The following is a 26,992-nucleotide window of genomic DNA, read 5'->3' as shown; positions in this document are numbered from 1 at the left end:
CAGGCAAGTGGCTGCGTATGGTGCGACAGGTTCATCAATCCTAACTATCTCCTAAATGACTTTAACAACTTTACACTACCCGGGGGCTTTCTCCGGCCAAACCATTGGCCCTCTTACACTATGGGTTCTAAAAACCAATTCCCATTGGCCAAACTGTGGTGCTCTTCAATTTGGGGTCTCACTCCCCCGATTCATCTCCCGGTGCCCTCGCACAATTTCTGGGCTGCGGCGTGTACCTCTCCCAGTGGGTCTACCCACCTGCACACCTCCACCACTGCAGTTGCCTCCGAGCTTACCTGCTCCTTACCCTAACCTAACTACCAGGGGAAGGCCCTCTGGCTCTCTCCCCACTCCGTGCCCTCTCTGGCACTGGGCTGCCCGATCCACACCCGGGATCCTCAGGCACCCACTCACAACTACCGGCTCCCAGAGCCCACCTGCGGCCTCACCTGGCCGACATCCTCACAGTGGTGGAGTGCCCAACCAACTACACACACTAACAGGCTACACGCCCAGCCATTTCCACAACACTAATGCACCCGTTCACAACACCATTCTGCAACCGCACCACAAATGCCAATATCCAATCACAATTTACCTGCACCCTCTACCTAACACTTACACTACCCGCCCCGGGTATCCGTGATAGGGGTCCACTCTTCCCCCATCCACACCTTCGCACCATGCACACCACTCCGTACCACTTACTCCAACTCTCTCCACACACCTGTACTTGCACACCTGTGCTCTCACACCTGGTGCCACCTGCACCCTTCTCTCCCCAAGCGCATTCGCGCTGATCCACAACACTCACTACTCATACACTGCTCCACACACCTGTCCAGTTGCACACCTGTGCAATCACACCTGTTCAATTCTCACACACACAGCATCATCTCAGCTAACTACTCCCTTCTGAAACTTGCGCTTCCCAGTCGTCCCTTTAAACTATTGCGCTCCCACGTCATTATCATCCATACTAATCTACCTGCGTCCCCACTACAGGTATCAGTCACTAACTAATCTTAACGTTACCTAATGTCAATCTTCGCTAGATCCCTACACACCATATCCTAACCCACCCGGGCTAGTTTTCACTGCCATACACCCCATAAGCTATTGCTCCTTTGCCCCCCCATGGGAAGGATGGTGGATTTGCCATCCCACCACATCGGGGGTCTCTCACTACCAATTTTGCACATCAAATTTCAACAAATTAAAAATTTGCCAATCACTGCCCATCATCTGCCAATCATTACTGCCAATCCGTTGCCAATCATCAAATTTTGTTTTTCTCTAATTTTGGGGCCAAAACACTAACCTCATCACCCAGTCTACTCACTAATACCTCTCGGTGCGCCAATCCCTGTCCAAAGCCCGGCTTCGTAAAGCCAAGCAATGGATGCTGGTTGTTTTGTGCCAGCGGCTGGATACATCCCGCATTCGGTGCAGGGAAGGAGGTTTACCCGGGCCGAGATCCCACGCACCATCTCGGCACGGAGCCATCCCATGGCTCGATCTCGGCCTGCCGGAATGCCTCAACAAAAAGTGGTCGCCATGACGACTCTTTCTATCGGGCCGCCCGCTCCGCCTAGTGGAGCACGGACGCGGCCGTTCAAAGCGAGGCCCAGCACGCACCGAGGGCCCGATTCGGCTATAAGTCGTTCTAAACTCTACCCCGTCTAACGTCGATGCTTCACCCGGACGCTTACACCCCGCAGCCCGTTCCTTGCTCACACATCCAGCCGTGCCCATGCTCCTCGTACCTTTCCTTACACACCCAGGTACTCTCATTCCACTCACAGACTTGGTCACACACCTGACCACCGAACACTTTGGCACACATTCGTTCGTAGCACACCTCACCAAAACACCTCTTCGCGCCCCCTCCTCGGTCACCTCCTCTGTGACAATCACAGGTGTGCCCTCATTCGCACACCCAACCACGTGCCTCACCACCAATTCCAGCGTGCATTCCCACTCACGCTCTACCATTCCAGGTGTGCATCCTTCCATCCCAGGTGTACATCCTCGCTCACCTGTCACAACTAACTCACGCTCCATGTCACTCTCACTACTTTCACCTCCACTCGTGACAACGCACTCACCCTTACTCTTGACAGCACACTCTTTCCTCATGCACCTGTCCGTCACACACCTTTCTCGCGCACACTCTCCCGTTACACCCTCTGTAACACTCACCACAGGTGGACACTCTTCCTTACTTCTGACAGCGCACTCTTTCCTCATGCACCTGTCCGTCACACACCTTTCTCGCGCACACTCTCCCGTTACACCCTCTGTAACACTCACCACAGGTGGACACTCTTCCTTACTTCTGACAGCGCACTCTTTCCTCATGCACCTGGCCGTCACACACCTTTCTCGCGCACACTCTTGCGCACACTCTCCAGTCACACCCTCTGTAACACTCACCACACCACGCTTCCATGTGCTCCCTCGCACACGCGCTACGACCGACTCACTCCCGCCAGCACACTCACTCCTTGGCACGCACTTTTTCCTCACACACCCCAGAGTCGGACTTTCTTGCACACCTCCTTTTTCGCACACCAGACCTGTCGCACACTTCACCAACGGCCTCTCACGAACACCCGGGTCTATCTCGACCCCCAAGCCTCTTAAATCACCTGGCGCATCATACGCACGACCATATTGGTCACCACTTACACCGGGTCCTCTTCCTCTTCGCTTCTCCTCCATCACCTGCGAATCCCTCATCCGGTTAATGAGCACATCATCACGATCCAAACACAGACTTTGGACCAATTCTTTTATCTCCTCTTTTATCTCTTTCTTATCCCCTCTCCGTCGCTTCTTAATTTCGCTCATCCCTTCTTCCACTTCTTCTAATTTGTGCCTCACCTCTTTTATTCCCCGGTACGTCTCCTCAAGCTCGTCCTCCAAGGCTACCTTGACCGTTTCCAGGTGCGTCCTCACCTGCCGGTCCTTCGTCTCCATAACCTCTATCACTTCGTCCAACCTCGTTGTCAGTCCCTCACGTACCATCTGACATTCCCTCTTTGTCGCTATCAAGTCGTTTTTAATTTCTTTTTGTGTCGCCTTTAAACCTCCTAATACCGCAGTGTTCCTTTGAACCTGCTCCACTAACTCCGTTTGTCCCACCGTCAGCTGCTCCACCTCCTGCGTCAGGTCCTCTATGCCCCCTTGTAACTTTACCGTCCCCTTTCTCACCTCCTTTTCCATGTGCTCCTCACAGTGCCTCACCTCCTCGCGCACTCCTCCGACCTCCTCACTCACTCCTCTTCTGATCTCCTCTCCCATCACTTGCATCTCCTGCCCAGATGCCACCCTCATCTGCTCCATTTCCTCCCTGTGAGCATCCAGTTTGGTTTCTACCCCCATTCTGACCCCCTCTATCTGCTGCTCCATTTGTTTAACTTCCCTTTCCGCTTGGTCCCTCATGTCCCTCAATTTGCCTTCCATACTGTTTTCTAACCCCTCTAACCCATTTTTCACTCCCTCTATCTGATTCTCCTGGGCAGCCATTCTATTTTCTACCCCCATTAACCCATTTTTCACTTCTTTTATCCCGTTGTCTAACCCCTCAAAATTATTGTCTATCTTCCCAAATTTCTTGTCTAACTCCTCAAAATTATTGTCTAACCCCTCACTGGTACCCCTCGCTTCGTCCCTCATTACCCCCATTTGCTCACTCTGAGCCCTCGCTTCGTCCCTCATTACCCCCATTTGGTTTCCCATTACCCCCATTTGGCCCTCCATTCGCCCACTATCAACCCTCATTTGCTCACTCTGAGCATCCATCCGGTTCCCCAATTGGTTACTCTGCAGTTTGAGGGACGCCTGCATTTGCGCCATAAATTGCTCCATGAGGACCTGCATCTGGGCCATCCCTCCCACTTGTGCAGCGGGTGCGGCCGCCGTAGCTATGTGCGAGGCGCAATTTCGCGCGTCTGCTACCCCCGCTGTTTCGCTCTCCTCATGTCCCTCATGTCCCTCAATTTGGTCCTGGACCGACCCTGCTTCACTCTCCCCTACCGGACCCCAGCCGTCTTGATCCGCCATAGCGCGACTTTCAAAATTCGGTTTTTATTTTTTATTTTCGTAAAACAAATTGAAATTTCGCCGTTATAATTTCGCGCGGGAAACGCGCTCCGAATCGATTTTCCCTCCCAAAATTTGGGCCTAACTAATTTAGTCCCGGGTTCGAATTCCACTCCTCGACACCAATTGTTACAGATACGACTTTGATGGTATGGTGGGCCGAGCGGGATGGCCGCCGTATCCGTACAAGTTACCCGATTGTGCCCGAATGTTAACTAATCGCGCTACGCTGGCTCAATAAGAAAAAGAAGACACCCGGCTGGATTATAATGACACAATACGACACCAGGGGTTCAGTTCTCAAGACCTCCGGAGGAGGTTATATTAAGGCGGAAAAGGTTAGATTACAGGGACAAGAGGGAAACATAGGAAGGTGGGCACTTAGACACACTCTTATATTAACCCTAGACAGACCACAGATAAACGGGACAAGGCTCACTCACACGGGGTTTGATGGCCAGGAAAGCGGCAGTCGATGGCTCAGGTGCACCTGGCTCAGGGACAGAATCGCGTACGGTGGTGTCCAGCAGATGCGGGGAGGTCGCTCAGCGCTCGTGGGTCGCGACTTTGGTGGAGATGCCGGGGAGGTCGCTCAGCGCTCGGGAGGGTGGCGTCTTGTCGTCTCAAGCTCGGGGCGCATCTGACGTCACGTCCGGCGCGGGGCCGCGTATATCCGGCGGGGAGTCACGCCCTCGCTCGTTAGCTCCGCCCCATATGGCATCGGCCCATGGCTTCTCATTGGGTGCGGGGGTTACCGGCTCCGCCCTTGACGAGGGGCCGACAGGGAGCCCCCTTCTGGGTAACCCCGTCGAGCACATGTTCAATGGCGGCCAACCGAGCCGGAGTGAGGACGCAAAGCCGCTGTTGTTGTGGTTGTTGTTGGAGCTTGAGATGATGGGAAGAGATGCGGGGAGGTATGGGAAGGTCCTAAACTCCTACTGGTGCCATATCATCACATTCTGGTGCAACGAAGAGTCATAATTAATGGAAACAAGTCCTTAACTGACATAGATTAAGAATAACTAGCAAGATGTCCTATAATTGTCTACGTGTGGTGCGGGGGACCTGGGCACGACATTTAATGGGGGAATGAAGGGGAAGATCGGCTCTAATGGGTGTTGTTTACAGACAATGGGACTAGGGAATGGGGTAAGGGGAGAGTTGGGGAGTATCGGAGAAGATAGGGGAATATTTACAAGCGGATATGGAGGTCAAATTCCATATTCGCAACAATATATATATATATCCACGATATCCATTTTTCCGTTCTCCAACCTATAGCTTTGTCTTTAAAAAACTCAACGTTTCGGCCAGCAACCCAGCGTGCGCCGAGCCTCCACTAGCCTTCATCAAGAGAAGTTCCCTTGTTCACCTCCTCCCAGATATATCTGGTGGGAGGGGTGGGCCTATTCTATCAACCAATCACAAAGCTGCGTTGCGAGACCTCGTGACCATGGACCCATGCTCGGCTTATGTTGCAAGTGTTTTGTGTGTGTTTGAGCGGTGTATTGTGTTTTGTTGTCCGTGTTACCTGTGTCGGCTATGTCCCACTTTGTCTTTGTCCTCCTCCACGCATCGATGTCTCTCTGGTGTATTTATGCATGAGAGGTCCGTATGCCTGTGGTAACGCCACAGTCTCCTCTGTCAATGGTGCCCTCGTTTGGCCAGTGTGCCAGGCCTCCAGTATTCGCCTCCTGGCCCGGTTCGGGGATGCCGCCAGCACGTTCACATTGTCCCATAGAGGAACATGGCCCGCCCTTATTCCATGCTTGGCGATAGCAGATCTTTCTGGGTGATTACACTGAAAGGCCTTGTGGTGTTCATTAATGCGCTGGCCTAAGGTTCTTCCAGTCTCGCCTATGTATTCTCCACCACAGTCACATGGAATGGTGTATACCACACCTGTGCAATCATTCTTCAGTCTTTTGTCTTTGTCCTTGGTCAGTGCACGTCTCAAGGTGTATATAGGTTGGTAGTTGACCCTCACCCCGACCGGTCTCAAAATCCTGCCAATCCTTTGAGATACCCGTGGCACAAATGGTGGCACGCAGAAGCCCTTAGGTGGTTCCTGTGGCACGTCCTGGGTTCTTGGAGCCGCCAGTACCATTTCATTTTTTGGGCAGAGGTGGTCTGGGTAGCCATTGGCTTTCAATAGTCAATACCCATTTGAGATGCTTGATCTCTCTCCTTTTGCCCTTCAAGGTGGACGGTATATTCCTTGCCCTTTTTACGAGTGGCATTCCTTGCCCTCACCTCTTCCAGGATACAAAGCACGTCGGATCATGCACGCCACGGGTCGGAGGTTTTTGCGTCTGTTCGTATCGATGTGCCATAACAAGACCAGATCACGCACCGCCCGAACAAACCGGATTGCTGATGCGATCCGCACGGCCTTACCGATGGCAGAATGGACTCGCGTGGAAAAGAGAGCTTCGAACTTTGCCAGCGCCATCTTGGTGTCAGTGAAGAAGAAGCACGAGAAAAAGTTTGCTGCACTCCAAGACAAACTGGTGCATGATGGAAACGCCAGCGATTCACTCCAGGACCGATGGGTGGTTATAACCTCTCAGGTAAACATTTCACGGATTCACATATGAGTGTATTAAGAAAAGGCCTTAACTTTGCGGTCACTCCAAAAGGAATACCGACAGATGTGATCGTGTCACGAGTTGAAACCGCCATCACGGCACTGTCGGATGACGTCAAGAACGAGGTTCGGTCACGTGTGGCAGCAGTTTTACTCTGCCCACCTCGCCGCAGCAGAAATGATTTCAACCTGGATTCAGTGGAACGACGAGCGTTGCAAGAGCTGCGCAGGATGGACGACATTGTGGTTGTGCCGGCGGACAAAGGTCGTGCGACAGTTTTATTGGACCGCTCGACATACAAGGACAAAATGCATGAGTTATTGAATGATACGAACACCTATGAACGTATAACGAAGGATCCAACGAAGAAGGAAGAACGCACGTTAAACTCGCTGCTTGCAAGGTTAAAAAGAACAGGGAGACTATCGAGCACAAACTACCAGCGATTGTACAGCAGCAACGGCGTCGCTCCCAGAGTGTATGGGTTACCAAAAATCCACAAAGAAGACGTTCCGTTACGGGTCATCGTGTCGTGTATCAATGGACCATCTTATGCATTGTCAAAGTTCGTGGCCGATACACTAAAGTACCTCATGGGAAGAACCGACCGAGGATTGCGCAACAGCTCCGAGTTTGTGGATAAAATAACACGCACCACGATCCATCCACACGAAGCCATGGTGTCCTTTGACGTCATTTCGCTATTCACTAACGTGCCCACAACCCTGGCGGTTGATGTGGCGAGACAGAGGCTAATGGAGGATGATTGCTGGAAACAGGCCGCCGACAAGTTGAATGTTGATGACGTTTGTCACCTCCTCAGCACTTGTCTGTCTTCCACCTATTTTGTCTTTGACAGCACATTTTACAAACAGGTGTTCGGCACTGCGATGGGCTCCCCGATGTCTGCGGTGGTTGCCAATATGGTGATGGAAGAGCTGGAAACACGCACCATCCCATCCCTCCCAACACAGCCACGTGTCTGGTACCGCTATGTCGATGACACTTTTGCCATCTGCCCCAGCACGGCTGTTAATGCAATCCAGGAGGGCATCAGTGGAATGTTTCCTTCCATCAAATTCCCCTGTGAGGAAGAACAGGATGGGTCGCTTCCATTTTTGGACGTCTTGGTGAGGAGGAACCTCAATGGAAGCTTAAGTACCGCAGTATATAGGAAACCCACCCAGACCGAGCGTTACCTCGATTTCACATCTTGCCATCCGCTGCACCATAAAAGAGCTGTGGTGAATACACTCGTGAAAAGGGCAAGGAATATACCGTCCACCTTGAAGGGCAAAAGGAGAGAGATCAAGCATCTCAAATGGGTATTGAAAGCCAATGGCTACCCAGACCACCTCTGCCCAAAAAATGAAATGGTACTGGCGGCTCCAAGAATCCAGGACGTGGCCACAGGAACCACCTAAGGGCTTCTGCGTGCCACCATTTGTGCCACGGGTATCTCAAAGGATTGGCAGGATTTTGAGACCGGTCGGGGTGAGGGTCAACTACCAACCTATATACACCTTGAGACGTGCACTGACCAAGGTCAAAGACAAAAGACTGAAGAATGATTGCACAGGTGTGGTATACACCATTCCATGTGACTGTGGTGGAGAATACATAGGCGAGACTGGAAGAACCTTAGGCCAGCGCATTAATGAACACCACAAGGCCTTTGAGTGTAATCACCCAGAAAGATCTGCTATCGCCAAGCATGGAATAAGGGCGGGCCATGTTCCTCTATGGGACAATGTGAACGTGCTGGCGGCATCCCCGAACCGGGCCAGGAGGCGAATACTGGAGGCCTGGCACACTGGCCAAACGCGGGCACCATTGACAGAGGAGACTGTGGCGTTACCACAGGCATACGGACCTCTCATGCATAAATACACCAGAGAGACATCGATGCGTGGAGGAGGACAAAGACAAAGTGGGACATAGCCGACACAGGCAACACGGACAACAAAACACAATACACCGCTCAAACACACACAAAACACTTGCAACATAAGCCGAGCATGGGTCCATGGTCACGAGGTCTCGCAACGCAGCTTTGTGATTGGTTGATAGAATAGGCCCACCCCTCCCCCCAGATATATCTGGGAGGAGGTGAACAAGGGAACTTCTCTTGATGAAGGCTAGTGGAGGCTCGGCGCACGCTGGGTTGCTGGCCGAAACGTTGAGTTTTTTTAAAGACAAAGCTATAGGTTGGAGAACGGAAAAATGGATATTGTGGATATAATTCCCAACCGCCGTTCATTACTTGATATATATATATATTGTATATAAGATTAATGAACAGGATTGAATAATTAAATTGATATATGTGGGAAAATTACATGCCCAGACCAGGAATCAAACCCAGGTCCTCTGTTGAATCATACCAGTGCTCTGCCATCTGAGCTATCTGGGTGACCCTGACTGAGCATGCAATTTTCCTACACATATGATTGCCATGCGAGAGGGTCCTCCTCCAATGGGGGGACAAATCCATGTCCTCTATTATAAACACCACTGGGGGTGTAGTGAAGCAATTCGATTAATGAACAGGAAGACCCTCTCGTGTTCAGGCCTTTGGTGCTCCGATGGTTGGCAGCGATTGCCCCGGAAGCATTGACGGAAAGAGAGTGGCTCTAGAAAGAGTATTTTATATATATGTATCTGGTTTCGGTTTCGGGATCCGGGATCGGTTTGCTGGCCCCTTGGGATTTTGCTGTCTGCTATTCCCCAGATTTATTTTGATTTCATCTGGAACATGTTGAGGGATATCTAAACACCTCAAGGACTTGGAGCAGGTTGTGGGAGAGAGGGGGGAATTGGGGGGGGGGGCGGTGGTAGTTAGAGGGGAATATGGGGACAGAGGGGGGAGAGAGGGAGTGGGGTAGAGGTGAGTAAGGGTGGAGGGAATGGGGGAAGGGGAGAGGAGAGAGTGGAGGAGGCAGGGCGACAGAGGGGAGGGGGGAGAATTGAGGTCTTTAAGTCACATTTTACATTATGTCGAATTTCCATGGGTCCGTGCTGATATATACAGTAGATGTTGCGGAGATGAGGCCTGTATTTTTTTGATTGTGTAAATTATTATTATTGTTATTCTGCGCCCCCTGCCTCCGGAGCTGTGTAAAGGTGAAAGGGCATCCCATAATTAGTCCACAAGCATACACGTCAGCCAAAGAATAGAATACCCCTGTTTGATAGTTATCTCTTATTCTGTGTTTTAGGGTAAGGCTGTGTCTCCCATTAATTGAAGTACTCCATTGCACCAGTGAAAGAGAATAGATCCCTTTCATTCCCATCCCCAAAATCCCCATTTCTTTTACATCCCCTCTCGTGATTGCCAACCCTCGATTGCCAATTACCTCCCCTCCAAAACCGCCATTGACCACGAGGCAGGGTCGGAGAAGAAAGGCGTGTCTCCACCTCGTCATAGAGGGGAGGAGTGAGCCAGAGGGTCGCATGACCAACCAGGGCCGAGGTGAGCACACCGATGGGCGTGTCCAAAAGGCCGGCGGCTTGATCGCTGGAGGCGCTATAAAAGGCGCGCACGCAAGAAGCAAGGGAGAGAGTCGTGAGTTGGTCGTCAGTGGAGGAGTCAGTCAGTGGAGTCGGTGGTCAGTTGGTTGCGTTGGTTGCGGTGAGGAGTCGGTGGTGGTGGTCAGTTGGTTGCGTTGGTTGCGGTGAGGAGTCGGTGGTAAAGAGTGAACGAACGCGCAAGAAAGAGTTGAGGGTTTGGACCAGACGAGTCGGACAAGGCCTGGCAAAGCACGCGACGTCCACAGCAGCCACAACAGCAGCTTGGGGGCCTGAACGGCGGTTTGGAGCAGGGCCGTGAAGGAACGGCGGCTGCTAAACGCGCCGGTTGTGCTGCAGGACCCCCTTGGACCTTCCTCTCCCTCCAGCCATCCACCTCCTGCCTTTCCACCCTTCTTGTGTACGTGAGTTTGTTTTGTTTGTTCTGTCCCGGGGTTAATCAAGTCTGTATAAGCTAATAATTGCACTGTGTCTCTGATCCTTCTGTATATTATTTTATTATCTTTCCTTCTCCTTGGTTACTTTGAGCATGTAAATAGTAGGAATAAATTTAGTGGTATTTCCAACCTTTTTGTCTTCTTCTTCTTCTTCTTCACATCCGTGTCGCCTTTGTCTTTTCCCTATTGAATAGCTGCGGTGCGATCCGGCCAACGTTTGGGTGGAATCGGGTGAGTCGGGGATCCTGTAACGGTCGCGGTTGGACCATCCGCTCGGCCCATCATAACATCTAAACCGCGATCAGTAACAATTGGTTGTCAGGAGTTGGGATTCGGACCTGGGACTAAATTTGTTAGGCCCAAATTTTGGAACACCAATTGTGTTATTACAGTAACAATTGGTGTCTGGGAGTGAGATTCGGGGCCCGAACCAAATTTTTAAAACATCAAAAAAAAAAAATTTGGTCAAAATTTGGAGCGGCCGAAATTTGTTTTGTTTTACAAAACCTGCACTTTGAAATCGCGCCATGGCTGGTCAAGGCGACGGGATGCCGGTGGGAGAGATAGAGGGGTTAGGAGTAACCCAGGATCAAATTGAGGGGAGCAATGAGGAGGCGGTTGAGGGAGTATCAGGCGCGCAAAAGGGCGTCCTCGTGCACGTGGGTGTAGCGGCACCAAATTTTGCCGCGCCCGCGACAGTAGCAGCGCCGCCGTTGGATTCGGACCTTTTGTTGCTACAAATCGGGGCCCTTATGGACAAAATGAGGGACGAAGCAAGGGCTGATAGTGAGAAAATGGAAAACAGAATGGGGGAGCGACTAGGAAATCAAATCGGGGAATTAGACAAGAAATTTGAAGGGATGAAACATGGGTTAACGGGGGTGGAAAATAGAATGGCTGCCCAGGAGAATCAGATAGAGGGGATGAAAAATGGGTTAATGGGGTTAGAAAATAGGATGGAGGACAAATTGCGGGAAATAGGGGAGCAATCCGCCCGAGAAATTAAACAAATGGGAGAGCAGATAGAGGAGGTAAAAATCGGAGTAGAAACCAAATTGGATGCTCAGAGGGATGAAGTGGGACAGATGAGGGTGGCATCTACAAGGGAGATGGAGGAGATGAAAGAGGAGATACGACGAGGTGTGAGTGAGGAAGTCTCGGGGCTACGCGAGGAGGTAAAGCGAGGTGAGAAGCGTATGGAGAAAGAGGTGAGAAATGGGACGGCAAAGTTACAAGGGGGAATAGAAGATCTGACGGAGGAGGTGGAACAGCTGACGGAGGGACAGACGGAGTTAGTGGAGCAGGTTCAAAAGAACACTGCGGTACTAGGAGGGTTAAAGGCGACACAAAAAGAAATTAAAAACGAATTAATAGCGACACAGAGGCAATGTAAGATGGTACGTGAGGAACTGACAATGAGGGTGGACGAGGTGACAGAGATAATGGAGACAAAGGACCGGCAGGTGAGGATGCACATAGAGACGGTCACGGTAGCCTTAGTGGACGAACTTGAGGAGACGCACCGAGAAATAAAAGAGGTTAAACAAAAATTAGAGGAGGTGGAAGAGGGGGTGAGTGAAATTAAGAAGAGACGGACAGAAACTAAAAGAGAAATCCAGGAGGAAGTAATGGAATTGGTACAAGGTCTGTGCTCGAATCGTGATGTGCTGCTCACTAACCAAATAAAGAGTTTGCAGGTGGCAAAGGAGGTGCGGAGACGAGGTGCCAAGGTGAGTGGCGAGATAATCGGAAATGTACATGATGTGAGGAAAGCTTCAGTCGGCTTGGGGGTTGCTATGGATCCGGGTGTTCGTGAAAGGCCGTTGGTGAAGTGTGCGACAGGTCTGGTGTGCGAAAAAAGAGGTGTGCGAGAATGTCCGACCATGGGGTGTGTGAGGAAAAAGTGCACGCCAAGGAGTGAGTGTGCTGTCGAGAGTGAGTCGGTCGTAGCGCGTGTGCGAGGGGGTACATGGAAGCGCGGTGTGGTGAGTGTTACGGAGGAAGTAACAGAAAAGTGTGTGCAAGAGTGTGCGCGAGAAAGGTGTGTAACGGACGGGTGCATGAGGAAAGAGTGTGCTGTCAAGAGTAAGGGTGAGTGCGCGACCGAGAGTGGAGGTGAGAGTAGTGAGAGTGACACGGAGCGTGAGTTGGTTATGACAGGTGAGCGAGGATGTACACCTGGAATGGAAGGATGCACACCTGGAATGGTAGAGCGTGTGTGGGAATGCACACTTGAGTTGGTCGTGAGGCACGTGGTTGGGTGTGCGGGTGAGAGCACACCTGTGGTTGTCACAGAGGAGGTGACCGAGGAGGGGGCGCGAAGAGGTGTGTTGGTGAGGTGTGCGAGCGACGAATGTGTGCCAAGGTGTTCGGTGGTCAGGTGTGTGACCAAGTCGGTGAGCGGAATGAGTGTACCGAGGTGTGTAAGGAAAGGTACGAGGAGCATGGGAACAGCTGGAGGTATGAGCAAGAAAGGGGTAGCGTATGCATGTAAGCATGCAGGTGAAGCATCGACGGTAACCGGGTTAGAGGTTAGAACGACTTATAGCCGAATCGGGCCCTCGGTGCGTGCCGGACTTCGCGTGCCGCGAGAACCAGCGGGGATCCGAGCCGCGGCGGGTTCGAAAGGACCGCCGTACGCGATCCACGCTGTGCCTCGCTTGGAACGGCCGCGTCCGGGCTCCACTAGGCGGAGCGGGCAGCCCGATAGGAAGGGTCGTCATGGCGACCACTTTTTGTTGAGACGTGCCGGCAGGTCGAGATCGGGAAATTGGATGGCTCCGCGCCGAGGTGGTGCGTGGGATCTCGGCACGGGTAAGCCCCCGTCCCTGCACCGAGTGCCGGACGCATCCAGCCGCCGGCACCAAAGGACCCGCGTTCATTGCTCGGCTGTACGAAGCCGAGCTTTAGAAGGGAATTGGCGCACCGAGAGGATCTAATAAGTAGACGGATGATGAGGATCGTGTTTTGGCCCCGAAATTAGAAAAAAAGCAAAATTTGATGATTAGCAGTAATTGACAAATTTTTGATTTGTTGGAATTTGGTAAGCAAAATTTATAGTAAGAGATGCCCCATGTGATGGGATGGCCAATCCACCATCCCTCACAAGGTGGGGCAAATGCGCTATAGTTTATGGGGTGTATGGCAGTGAAAACTAGCCCGGGTGGGTTAGGATATCGTGTGTAGGGCCCTAGAAGATGACAGTAGGTAACGTTAAGATTAGTTAGTGACTGATACCTGTAGTGGGGACGCAGGTAGATTAGTGTGGATGATAATGACGTGGGAGCGCAATAGTTTAAAGGGACGACTGGGAAGCGCAAGTTTCAGAGGGGAGTAGTTAGCTGAGATGATGCCGTGTGTTTGAAGATTGAACAGGTGTGATTGAACAGGTGTGATTGCACAGGTGTGCAACTGAACAGGTGGATGGAGCAGTGTATGAGTGAGTGATGGTGATGTGTGTTGTGTTGACCAACTGGTCCAGGAAGAGGAGGAGGGTGCAGGTGGCACCAGGTATGATTGCACAGGTGTGCAACGACAGGTGAATGGAGGACAGGTGTATGGAATAAATGGTATGGAGTATTGGAATGGATGGTCATGGAGTGAGTATGGTGGAAAATTGTGGAGTGGAGTGGATGGTGCGAAGGTGTGAATGGGGGAAGAGTGGACCCCCATCACGGATACCCGGGGCGGGTAGTGTAAGTGTTAGGTAGAGGGTACAGGTAAATTGTGGTTGGATATTGGCATCTGTGGTGCGGGTGAAAGAATGGTCTGTGGATGGGTGCATTAGTGTTGTGGAAATGGCTGGGCGTGTAGCCTGTTAGTGTGTGTAGTTGGTTGGGCACTCCACCACTGTGAGGATGTCGGCCAGGTGAGGCCGCAGGTGGGCTCTGGGAGCCGGTAGTAGTTGTTGTGGATGGGGCCCGAGGATCCGGAGGACGGACCCGGGTAGCCCAGTGCCAGAGGGCACCGAGTGGGGTGACAGAGCCAGGAGGGGCTTTCCCCAGTTTGTTAGGTTAGGGTGAGGAGCTAGGTAAGCTCGGGTGGCAACTACAGTGGTGGAGGTGTGCAGGTGGGTAGACCTGCTGGGAGAGCTACACGTCGCAGCCCAGAAATTGTGCGAGGGCACCGGGAGATGAATCGGGGGAGTGAGACCCCAAATTGAGAAGCACCACAGTTTGGTCAATGGGAATTGGTTTTTAGAACCCATAGTGTAAGTTGGCCAATGGATTGGCAGGGAGAGACCCCGGGTAGTGTAAAGTGTGTTAAAGTCATTTAGAGGATAGTTAGGATTGAAGTCTCCTCACACCATCTGCATCCACTCACCTGAGGTGACAGGTACTCCGCACCATGCCATGTTTGATTATTTTTTATGATGCAAATGTTTTGGATTGTGAGACGCATCATGACATGGGTGTGACATTGTGCGTAATTCCATCTCTCCCTCCTTATGAGGATTGATGATGAATTGGTGATGGCAAATTTTGAAGTCGAGGGATTGTGGAGACGAATTTGGTATAGGAGAAATATGGGGAAGACGTGACAGTAGTGACGAATTTGTAATGTGTAGATTTTGTAAATATGGGGTAAGGGCAAGGGTAGTGTAGGTGACAGGGGGGTGACGTACGGTAGGGACGAGCTTTCTCACTTCGCCCTCCGTACGCATTTCGCCTTGCATTACCTTATTGATGTGTACCCTTGTGACCTTACCCCTCGCTCAATTGTCTTTCCCCTTTTGTCTCCCACATGACCTGTGCACCATTGGGCGCCGAGGGGAGCGTGCGTGGGTCGGCCATTGTGCGCCCGAAATTCCCAGAACCAGCTGTCTGCATCGATGCACCACATTATGGACCACAGGTCTGTGGCCGAGCACCACTTATGGACCCCATGGGTTGGGGCATGGCCCCTCTGCTGGAACCGGCCATGAGGGCCCGAAATCTTGCTGGCGGACCTTGGCCACAGGGCACCGATGCCCCACAGGTGAACCACACGTAGTCGGCCCTGTGGGCCATAAATAAAATAAATAAAAATGGACACACTGGGTGCAACTTTATTGCAAATAGGCCGCCAGTAAGAAAATGAAAGAATGACAACATCTGGAAGAACAAATAATAATAACCAGCAGAGGGAGCCGAAGAGCAAGAGATCACCTGCAGGGTTAGGGGTTGTTGATTTTATTTTGATTGAACACTGATGAACTATGGTGACTGCACCGATTGGTGCTTGAGGGTGCTTGTATTGGTGCGTTTTTGGGTGCTTTCATGGTGCATTGATGCAGAGCAGACTGTCTCCCCCCCCCAGAAAGAACAATCACAGGTCCTGGGTTAGTTTTGTAAATAAAAATAGCGTCATTGTAAATAATGCTTCCCACCGTCAGTGTATAGTTTGAAGACCATTCCGCAATTCGGTTAATTGTGGGCGTAAGTCTGTTAGGCAGGGTGCAATGGAGCAGCGGGACACATTTATTTATGTTTTAAAACTGTCGCACTCAGGGTCAGGTTAAAAGTAGAGGGAACTACACCTACGTGTCACACTAAATAAAAGTTGTAGGCCCGGGACTTGCCTAAGAGGAGGAGGGTGCAGTGTTGCGGAGATGAGGCCTGTATTTTTTTGATTGTGTAAATTATTATTATTGTTTATTCTGCGCCCCCTGCCTCCGGAGCTGTGTAAAGGTGAAAGGGCATCCCATAATTAGTCCACAAGCATACACGTCAGCCAAAGAATAGAATACCCCTGTTTGATAGTTATCTCTTATTCTGTGTTTTAGGGTAAGGCTGTGTCTCCCATTAATTGAAGTACTCCATTGCACCAGTGAAAGAGAATAGATCCCCTTTCATTCCCATCCCCAAAATCCCCATTTCTTTTACATCCCCTCTCGTGATTGCCAACCCTCGATTGCCAATTACCTCCCCTCCAAAACCGCCATTGACCACGAGGCAGGGTCGGAGAAGAAAGGCGTGTCTCCACCTCGTCATAGAGGGGAGGAGTGAGCCAGAGGGTCGCATGACCAACCAGGGCCGAGGTGAGCACACCGATGGGCGTGTCCAAAAGGCCGGCGGCTTGATCGCTGGAGGCGCTATAAAAGGCGCGCACGCAAGAAGCAAGGGAGAGAGTCGTGAGTTGGTCGTCAGTGGAGTCGGTGGTCAGTTGGTTGCGGTGAGGAGTCGGTGGTGGTGGTCAGTTGGTTGCGTTGGTTGCGGTGAGGAGTCGGTGGTAAAGAGTGAACGAACGCGCAAGAAAGAGTTGAGGGTTTGGACCAGACGAGTCGGACAAGGCCTGGCAAAGCACGCGACGTCCACAGCAGCCACAACAGCAGCTTGGGGGCCTGAACGGCGGTTTGGAGCAGGGCCGTGAAGGAACGGCGGCTGCTAAACGCGCCGGTTGTGCTGCAGGACCCCCTTGGACCTTCCTCTCCCTCCAGCCATCCACCTCCTGCCTTTCCACCCTTCTTGTGTACGTGAGTTTGTTTTGTTTGTTCTGTCCCGGGGTTAATTAAGTCTGTATAAGCTAATAATTGCACTGTGTCTCTGATCCTTCTGTATATTATTTTATTATCTTTCCTTCTCCTTGGTTACTTCGAGCATGTAAATAGTAGGAATAAATTTAGTGGTATTTCCAACCTTTTTGTCTTCTTCTTCTTCTTCTTCACATCTGTGTCGCCTTTGTCTTTTCCCTATTGAATAGCTGCGGTGCGATCCGGCCAACGTTTGGGTGGAATCGGGTGAGTCGGGGATCCTGTAGCGGTCGCGGTTGGACCATCCGCTCGGCCCATCATAACATCTAAACCGCGATCAGTAACAATATGTATCTGGTTTCGGTTTCGGGATCCGGGATCAGTTTGCTGGCCCCTTGGGATTTTGCTGTCTGCTATTCCCCAGATTTATTTTGATTTCATCTGGAACATGTTGAGGGATATCTAAACACCTCAAGGACTTGGAGCAGGTTGTGGGAGAGAGGGGGGAATTGGGGGGGGGGCGGTGGTAGTTAGAGGGGAATATGGGGACAGAGGGGGGAGAGAGGGAGTGGGGTAGAGGTGAGTAAGGGTGGAGGGAATGGGGGAAGGGGAGAGGAGAGAGTGGAGGAGGCAGGGCGACAGAGGGGAGGGGGGAGAATTGAGGTCTTTAAGTCACATTTTACATTATGTCGAATTTCCATGGGTCCGTGCTGATATATACAGTAGATATACATATATATATATATATTGTTACGGATCTCTACGTCGGCCTTCTTCCCCTTAAGAAGGGGGGATTAGTCCCCTTGTTCGTGACTGACCGACGTGAGTCCTGGGGGTCCCAACGCTCCTCCCGGTCGGGAGCAGCCAAGGTATTTGGTCTACAAAAAGTCCCAAGGACCTGAGTGCCACTCCTGACCGCGAGCAAGGGAGGGACTCCCGCTCGAACCCCGTTTTCAGATGTTATGATCGCCGAGCGGTGTTAGCAACACGACGTTCGAGCCCTTACCAGAGACTAAACCCGATCCTGGAACGTTGGCCAAATCGTGCCACAGGTATTCAATGAAGGAAATCACTAAGACGACACGGATGTGAAGAAGAAGAAGAAGAACAAAAGGGTTGGAAATACGAATATGATTTATTTACTACTATTTACACAATGAAAGAAACCAAGGAAGAAGGAAGGATAATAAAATAATGGCAGAAAGAGCGACGGACCAGAAGGACACAGTGCAATTTAACTTAACTAAACAGGCTTAACTTATACCCCAGGACAAGACACACAGAACAAACTCACGTACACAGAAGGATGGAATGGCAGGAATGAAGGACTGGAAGGAGAGAGGAAGGTTCAGCTGGGGCAGATGGTTCGGGCTTGATCCCGCAAGGGACGTCGGGCCGGACCTCGATGGCCACCGATGCCAAAGATTCTGGTTCCCGCGGGGTAACGGGTCGAAGCTGCCTGGTGGAGCCAACGCTACTTGATGGAGTCAAAGCTGCTGGTGGGGGGTCTGGCGTGACGGGTTCTCTCTCTCTCTGCTCTGCCGTTTCTCTGACGTAACTCTCAGGTCTCTTTGTGCTTGCTCTCCCGACTCCCTTATGCTTGCTCTCCGGACTCCCTTATGCTTGCTCTCCGGACTCCTCTGACTCTTTTGAACTCCTTTGACTCTCTTGAACTCCTCTCGCAACTCTTGGCAAAGGCTTCCACGCCCGCTTATATAACGCCTCGGGCGATCAAGCCGCCGGCCTCCAGGACACGCCCATCGGTCAGCTTGCCTTGGCCCTGATTGGTCGCGAGGGCTCACCGATCCCGCCCTTAGAGGAGGCGTTGGCAAGGCCACGCCTTGTTCCCGGCGCTGGGCCGACTCCTCCCACCTTCTGCTCCGAGATGACCTCGTGGCTAATGGAGTCTTGCAGCGAAAAAACCACAACCCACAGCAGCAGCAGAATGCAGCAAACCGCCCAATGCAGTTGGCAATTGACGAAAGGGGGTGTGTGCAGGGAATCTACCTTATTCCACTTCGGTGCAATGCAGTATTAATTAATGGAAGACACAGCCTTAACCTAATACACATAATAAGGAGATAACTACTGAACAAAGGAAATCTATTATTGGCTACGTGATTGTATATGGAATAACTACGGGCACGACCTTTGACCTTTATACACTGAATGGAGGAAGGAGGGTGATATTTTACAACACACAAAAAAAACACAATTCTCAAATCCATAACAATATATATATATATATATATATATATATATATATATATATATATATATACTCAAAGGCAAAAGTTATTGTGACACACAAACAACAAACAGAATCAGTGTTAAACTTTTACTGCCGCGAATGAAATGTTATTACATGGAAAGACAAATGTTTCAAGGTATGGTAACGATCAACAGTCCATAAGAACAGTGCACCTGGCATATGCAAATGAGCCACAACACAAGAGGGGGTTCACAAGCAAGTTCACACAGTCAGTAGCGAGTGTGTCCACCTTGTGCATTGATGCAGGCCTGGCACCTTCGCCTCATTGAGGCCACTAAACGTCGATGAAAGTCCTTGGGAAGATCATTCCATATCCGAGGAAGGATTTGGTGGAGTTCCTGCAGCGTTTTTGGAGGATTCGGATGACGTCATAAACGTCGCTCCATTTCATCCCAGACGTGTTCAATGGGTGACAAATCAGGGGATCTTGCAGGCCAGGGTAACACATTAACATTGTTCTGATTAAGATACTGCTGTACAACTCGAGCAACGTGTGGTCTGGCATTATCGTGTTGAAACGTCACTCTAGGGCCGTTCTGTTGCAAAAACGGTAAAGCGGCCATTTGCAAAATCTCGTCTCGGTACCTCACAGCATTCAAGTTCCCCTCAATCAGAATCATTGGCGTTCTTGCTGCAGCTGTTATCCCACCCCAGATCATAACGCCCCCACCTCCAAAACGATCCCCTTCCAGAACACATGGCCTGATGTAACGTTCACCTGTGCACCTGTAGACACGTGTCCTACCATCAGCTCGGTGAAGCTGTGCCAAATGGTGTTTCTGTGGACGTTGAATCGACGAGCAACATCACGCTGCGAGGTACCAGACTGAAGCATACCTATAGCTCTCCATCTGTCATTTTCCCCGAGGCGTGGCATGTCGAACTTATTCCAAAACGATGAATAGAGGTGTTTTTCTGACTTCTGCACTTCTTAAGACTGCATTGAGTGGAAATGATAAGCGTCTGGTTGTCTGGCCTTTTAAAGTGAACATTGCTGGCCATTTTTCTTGAATATGTCATGCTTCTTGCAAATTTCATGCAATTCGAACAACAACTGCTTGGTTGCGTTTCTTCGACCATTTTAACACACTCTTTCTCTGGTTCAAATCCAAAAATTCATTCACAAGATTACCAATGAAAAAATTCCATGTCACAATAACTTTTGCCTCTGAGTATATATATATATATATACACACGAGCTTGGCTCGGCTCACTGTGCTCGCCTCACCAAGCATCGTTACTGAGGAACGGGCTTATTTTAGCTGAGGATAATGACTGTACCTGAGTTGCTGTGTTGTCATGATTTACACCAATCATAATACAAACAATTACTTTGCACAAATGTATTTGATGTGTTTGTGATATTACATTTTTATAGGCAATTTAGGTTGAAGATTTAGGTTGAATGTTTTTTTTATCAAGAAAGAAACCCCTCAGCACACACACAGGGGCCAGGGAGGGGTAGGTGCAGACTGGAGGTTTGGGACGATTCCACCTCACCACCACGTAATTCAAAACACCTCACCACCACGTAATTCAAAACACCTCACCACCAAGTAATTTAAAACACCTCACCACCAAGTAATTTAAAACACCTCACAGCCATAAAACACGTAATGAAAACACCTCACAGCCATAAAACACGTAATAAAAACACCTCACCACCACGAAATTAAAAACACCTCATAGCCATCAAACACGTAATAAAAACAACTCATAGCCATAAAACATGTAATAAAAATACCTCACCACCACGAAATTAAAAACACCTCACAGCCATTAAACACGTAATAAAAACACCTCACCACCATGAAATTAAAAACACCTCACAGCCATAAAACATGTAATAAAAACACCTCAAAGCCATAAAACACGTAATAAAAACACGCCACCACCAAGTAATTTAAAACACCTCACCACCAAGTAATTTAAAACACCTCACCACCAAGTAATTTAAAACACCTCACAGCCATAAAACACGTAATGAAAACACCTCACAGCCATAAAACACGTAATAAAAACACCTCACCACCACGAAATTAAAAACACCTCATAGCCATCAAACACGTAATAAAAACAACTCAAAGCCATAAAACACGTAATAAAAACACCTCACCACCACAAAATTAAAAACACCTCACAGCCATTAAACACGTAATAAAAACACCTCACCGCCATGAAATTAAAAACACCTCACAGCCATAAAACATGTAATAAAAACACCTCAAAGCCATAAAACATGTAATAAAAACACCTCAAAGCCATAAAACACGTAATAAAAACACCTCACCGCCATGAAATTAAAAACACCTCACAGCCATAAAACACGTAATAAAAACAACTCAAAGCCATAAAACACGTAATAAAAACACCTCACCACCACAAAATTAAAAACACCTCACAGCCATTAAACACGTAATAAAAACACCTCACCGCCATGAAATTAAAAACACCTCACAGCCATAAAACATGTAATAAAAATACCTCACCACCACGAAATTAAAAACACCTCACAGCCATTAAACACGTAATAAAAACACCTCACCGCCATGAAATTAAAAACACCTCACAGCCATAAAACATGTAATAAAAACACCTCAAAGCCATAAAACACGTAATAAAAACACCTCACCACCACAAAATTAAAAACACCTCACAGCCATAAAACACGTAAAAAAAACATCTCACAGCCACGAAATTAAAACACCTCACCACCACGTCATTTAAAAACACCTCACCAACAAGTAATTCAAAACACCTCACCACCACGTAATTCAAAACACCTCATCACCAACTAATTCAAAATACCTCACCACCACATAATTAAAAACACCTCACCACCATGTAATTATAAATACCTCACCACCATGTAAATCAAAACACCTCACCACCATGTGATTTAAAAACACCTCACCACCACGTCATTTAAAAACACCTCACCACCACATCATTTAAAAACACCTCACCACCACATAATTCAAAATACCTCACCACCACCTGATTCAAAACCACCACAACGTTATTAAAAACACTTTACAACCACGGAAACAAAAGTTTGAGGGAGTCATTAAGTGACAACACAGACACTGCCCAGATGTGTAGATATATAGATAAATGACTGTACCCGAGATGCCGTTTTGTCATGGTTTAAACCAATCATAATTCAAACAATTATTTTGCACAAATGTATTTGTAATATACGTGATATCACATTTTATAAACAATTGAAATTGAAAAAAAAAAATTCCCCAAAAAATTCCCAAAAAAAATAAAATAAAGATAATTGGAAATTTTTTCAAAAGAAATACCCTTAGGACATACCGACGGGAGAGATGTGTGCATACCAGAAGTTTGGTACGATTTCACAAAAGTTTGAGAAAGTAGTTCAGTGACAACACAACACAAAACACAACACAACACAGGACAGGACAGACGCTGCACAGATATATATATATAGGGCTGGTGAACGAGAGTTCATACATTTGGTGCACGTAACAGTGAATTTATTTTAAAATAAGGTTGTAAATGATTTTGCAGATGCTATGTAAAATGCCTGGTGTTGGGATCCCTGGTGTTGGGCTAGCGGCTAGGGTGCCGGCTTAGGATCCTAGGATCCTGGGTTCGAATCCCGGTCAATCGCTGAATTAACGCCAGGGGGGTTGACTCAGCCTGTCATCCTTCCGAGGTCGGCAAATTGAGTACCAGTTCACTGGTAATTCCCTGCTTGTCGTTAAAGGCGGCAAAAAGGGTTGGCATCAGGAAGGGCATCCGGCCATAAAACATTGCTTCAAAAAGGGGACCGAAAAACAACAACAACCACGGTTCCCGAAAAAGGCCAACCCCCGCTTGCGGGGAAAAATGGCCTCTAAAGGTGGTTTTTTTTTTTTTTTTTAATGTAAAATGCGTATGTGATACAAAAAGTTTGAGTAAGTCTTCACAAGTAAAAAGTGGAATGACATAACTAGTGTGATGCCCTCATTGGATTTTTGTCTAATACATTGAAATTCTCTGTGCTGGTCTATAAATTGCTCTGGCTTCCACAATCAGGTTCCACTATTGGTATGCCTACAATCAATGGGAGATCAAATTGTAACAAGACGTCACAATAAATAATCCATAATGCTCAGGAGCAATGATGGAGACTGTTGGTAAAGGTGACCCAGTCACTGCTTCCACTCACATCCACATAATTGGCATTGATGTAGTCGCTGTGGTTGGATTCCTTTCCTGGTAGAGGACTCAATCGCACACGTGTGTGATCATCTACCGACAGCAACACAAACAAAATGCACTTTCCCAACACCACAAAATACCATCATGAAGTACAACATAATAAACATCAAAAGTTAAATAAAACAACAGCTGATATCATTCTCTAATGCTCACAAGGATGCTCACGAACACACCGTGGTGTACCCTAGCTTGGAAGGAGGTGCTTTGTGGAGAAGGGACGTGGGAGTGGAAGGCGGTGAGAGGAAATTTTATTATTATTATTTATTAATATGTAGCCCGTGACTGTTAGGTGGCACTCATTTTGCTGACCTTGGAAGGACGACAGGCTGACCTCTTGACCACAAAATTTAATCGGTTCATCTTTGCATCATTATACATACCTGTACCAAGTTTGACTTTGATCTCTTCAGCCGTTCTCAAGTTATAAACCTATTACCGACTCTGACATTTGACCTATTGACCCAAAAATCCAATCAGGTCATCTTTGCATCATAATACATACTTGTACCAACTTTGGTCAAAATCTCCTCACTGGTTCACAAGTTATCGTGACAACAGGATTTTCATCCAACATGAACCCTGACCATTGACCTTGTGACCCAAAAATCTAATCAGTTCATCTTTAGCTTATTATAAAAACCTGCATCAAGTTTGACTTAGATCTCTTCAGCCGTTCTGAAGTTATCGCAGTAACAAAAACCTATCACGGACGCACAGACGAATGACGGACAGCCAACCCGAAAACATAATGCCTCCATCGACAAAGTCAGCGGAGGCATCATAATCATAAGAACAAAATCCTATAACAACCAGATGAAGAGAAATAAAAAACAAAAACAAAAGAAAGAAGTCTTGCAACAACCAGATTAAGAAGAAAAGCAAAATGAAAAGAAAGATGTTTTATAACAACCAGATTAAGAGAAATTTGAAAGAATCAAAATAAAGAAGTTTTATAACAACCAGATTAAGAGAAATTTTAAAGAATCAAAAGAAAGAAGTTTTATAACAACCAGATTAAGAAGAATAAAAAATAATCAAAAGAAAGAAGTTTTATAACAACCAGATTAAGAAGAATAAAAAAAAAAAATCAAAAGAAAGAAGTCTTATAACAACCAGATTAAGAGAATTTAAAAGAATCAAAATAAGTCCCGGTGGCACACCGTATCCCTGCGCATTGTAAGAGGTGACTAAGGGTTGGTGCCAGGAAGGGCATCCGGCCATAAAAACATTGCCTCAAACAGGGAACCATGATTGTCATCGGGCCCGCAAGGCTAGCCCCTGCTCTGGCGGGGAAAATGGCCTTAAAACGATCATTCATTCATTCATTCATTATAACAACCAGATTAAGAGAAATTTTAAAGAATCAAAAGAAAGAAGTTTTATAACAACCAGATTAAGAGAAATTTTAAAGAATCAAAAGAAAGAAGTTTTATAACAACCAGATTAAGAAGAATAAAAAATAATCAAAAGAAAGAAGTTTTATAACAACCAGATTAAGAAGAATAAAAAAAAAAAATCAAAAGAAAGAAGTCTTATAACAACCAGATTAAGAGAATTTAAAAGAATCAAAATAAGTCCCGGTGGCACACTGTATCCCTGCGCATTGTAAGAGGCGACTAAGGGTTGGCGCCAGGAAGGGCATCCGGCCATAAAAACATTGCCTCAAACAGGGAACCATGATTGTCATCGGGCCCGCAAGGCTAACCCCTGCTCTGGCGGGGAAAATGGCCTTAAAACGATCATTCATTCATTCATTCATTATAACAACCAGATTAAGAGAAATTTTAAAGAATCAAAATAAAGAAGTTTTATAACAACCAGATTAAGAAGAATAAAAAATAATCAAAAGAAAGAAGTTTTATAACAACCAGATTAAGAATAATAATAAATAAATAAATCAAAAGAAACGTTTTATAACAACAAAATTAAGAGAAAATTTAAAGAATCAAAATAAAAAAAGTTTTAAAACAACAAGATTAAGAAGCTTAAAAAAAAAATCAAAATAAAGGAGTCTGATAACAACCAGATTAAGAGAAATTTTAAAGAATCAAATTAAAGTTTCAAAACAACCAGATTAAGGAGAATAAAAAATAATCAAAAGAAAGAAGTTTCAAAACAACCAGTCAAAGAGAAATTTTAAAGAATCAAAATAAAGAAGTCTTATAACAACCTTAATAACAAGTATGTTATAACAAGTTCTTATAACAAGTCTTAAAACAGAAATACAAGTTTGTGTGGCAAAGGTGCCCGGAGGGCGTGCATGGCATTGGTGTCCCGTTTTCTGAGGAGTTTGTAGACAGTGTGGTGAGTGTGATGAGAGTGAGTGATAGGTTGATGGTGAAAATGATGATTGGAAAGCTCTTGGTGAACGTCATCTCGGGATATGCTCTGCAGGTTGGTCGGAGCGATGAAGAGAAGGACAAGTTCTGGTGTGCGATAGAGAAGCTGATGGAAAACGTGAAAGATGAGGAAGTTGTTGTGGTAGGAGGGCACCTAAATGGACATGTGGGAAGGAGTATGGACGGTTTTGAGGGAGTTCATAGGGGTTACGGATATGGTGTGACAAATGGAGAAGGTGAAAGGATTTTGGAGTTTGCTGATGGAGCTGATTTGTTGATTTGTAATACTCAGTTCCAGAAAGAGGATAAGAAGCTTGTTACATACACGTCAGGTGGGTCGACGACAACCGTTGACTACCTGCTGGTGCGTAGGCGAGATAGGGGGCACCTCCGGGACATAAAGGTGATCCCGGGGGAGGAGGCTGTTTCACAGCACCACTTGGTTGAATGCGACATAAGGGTGAAAGGTGCAAGGAGAGCTCGGCGGGTGAAGTACCAACCGAGAATGAAGGTGTGGAGGTTGAAAGAGGTGACAGTAAGGGAGGCATTAAAACAGAGGCTGAGTAGGGTAGAGGCTGATGTGGTTGCGCTTGAAAGTGGTTGGATGTCAATGAAAGATAGTCTGTTGGGAGCCGTTGGTGAGGTATGTGGATGGACAAAAGGACCACCGAGGCACTCGGAAACATGGTGGTGGGATAATGAAGTTGGAAAGAGGATTGACGAGAAGAGGAAGAAGTTCAAGGAGTGGCAGAAGGCGAAGGGTACGGGAGCAGAAAAAGCAGAGCATGAAAGTTATAAGGCAGCCAAGAAGGCTGCAAAGAAAGAGGTAGCAAAGGCGCAGGAGGCATGTAGGAAAATGTTCGGAGAACGCTTGGATTCGGAAGAGGGTCAGAGAGTGGAATTCAGGATTGCAAAGCAGATAGCGAAAGAGAGGTGTGATGTGATGGGGGTGAGATGCTTGAAGGATGAAGTGGGACAAATCGTTGTGGACCCAGATGGAATTAAAGGAAGATGGAAGAGACATATGGAAATGCTGT

General features: G+C 48.0%; 1 protein-coding gene across 5 annotated transcripts in view; it reads right to left on the bottom strand.

The window, feature by feature from the left end:
- The window catches only part of LOC137412972 (receptor-type tyrosine-protein phosphatase gamma), a 280,669-nt gene that overhangs the window by 77,218 nt on the left and 176,459 nt on the right, over positions 1-26,992 (bottom strand). For all 5 annotated transcript variants that reach the window (XM_078766398.1, XM_078766399.1, XM_078766400.1 and 2 more), the window contains one exon: positions 23,564-23,646. In XM_078766398.1, the coding sequence (XP_078622524.1) occupies positions 23,564-23,646 (83 nt within the window). The remainder of the gene's footprint in view (positions 1-23,563; positions 23,647-26,992) is intronic.

The sequence above is a fragment of the Myxine glutinosa genome, chromosome 12 (assembly GCF_964187855.1).
Source record: "Myxine glutinosa chromosome 12, kmMyxGlut1.1, whole genome shotgun sequence".
Classification (NCBI taxonomy): Eukaryota; Metazoa; Chordata; class Myxini; order Myxiniformes; family Myxinidae; genus Myxine; species Myxine glutinosa.
The sequence above is the reverse complement of the archived record's forward strand: the minus strand, read 5'-3'. Positions and strand labels throughout refer to the sequence as shown.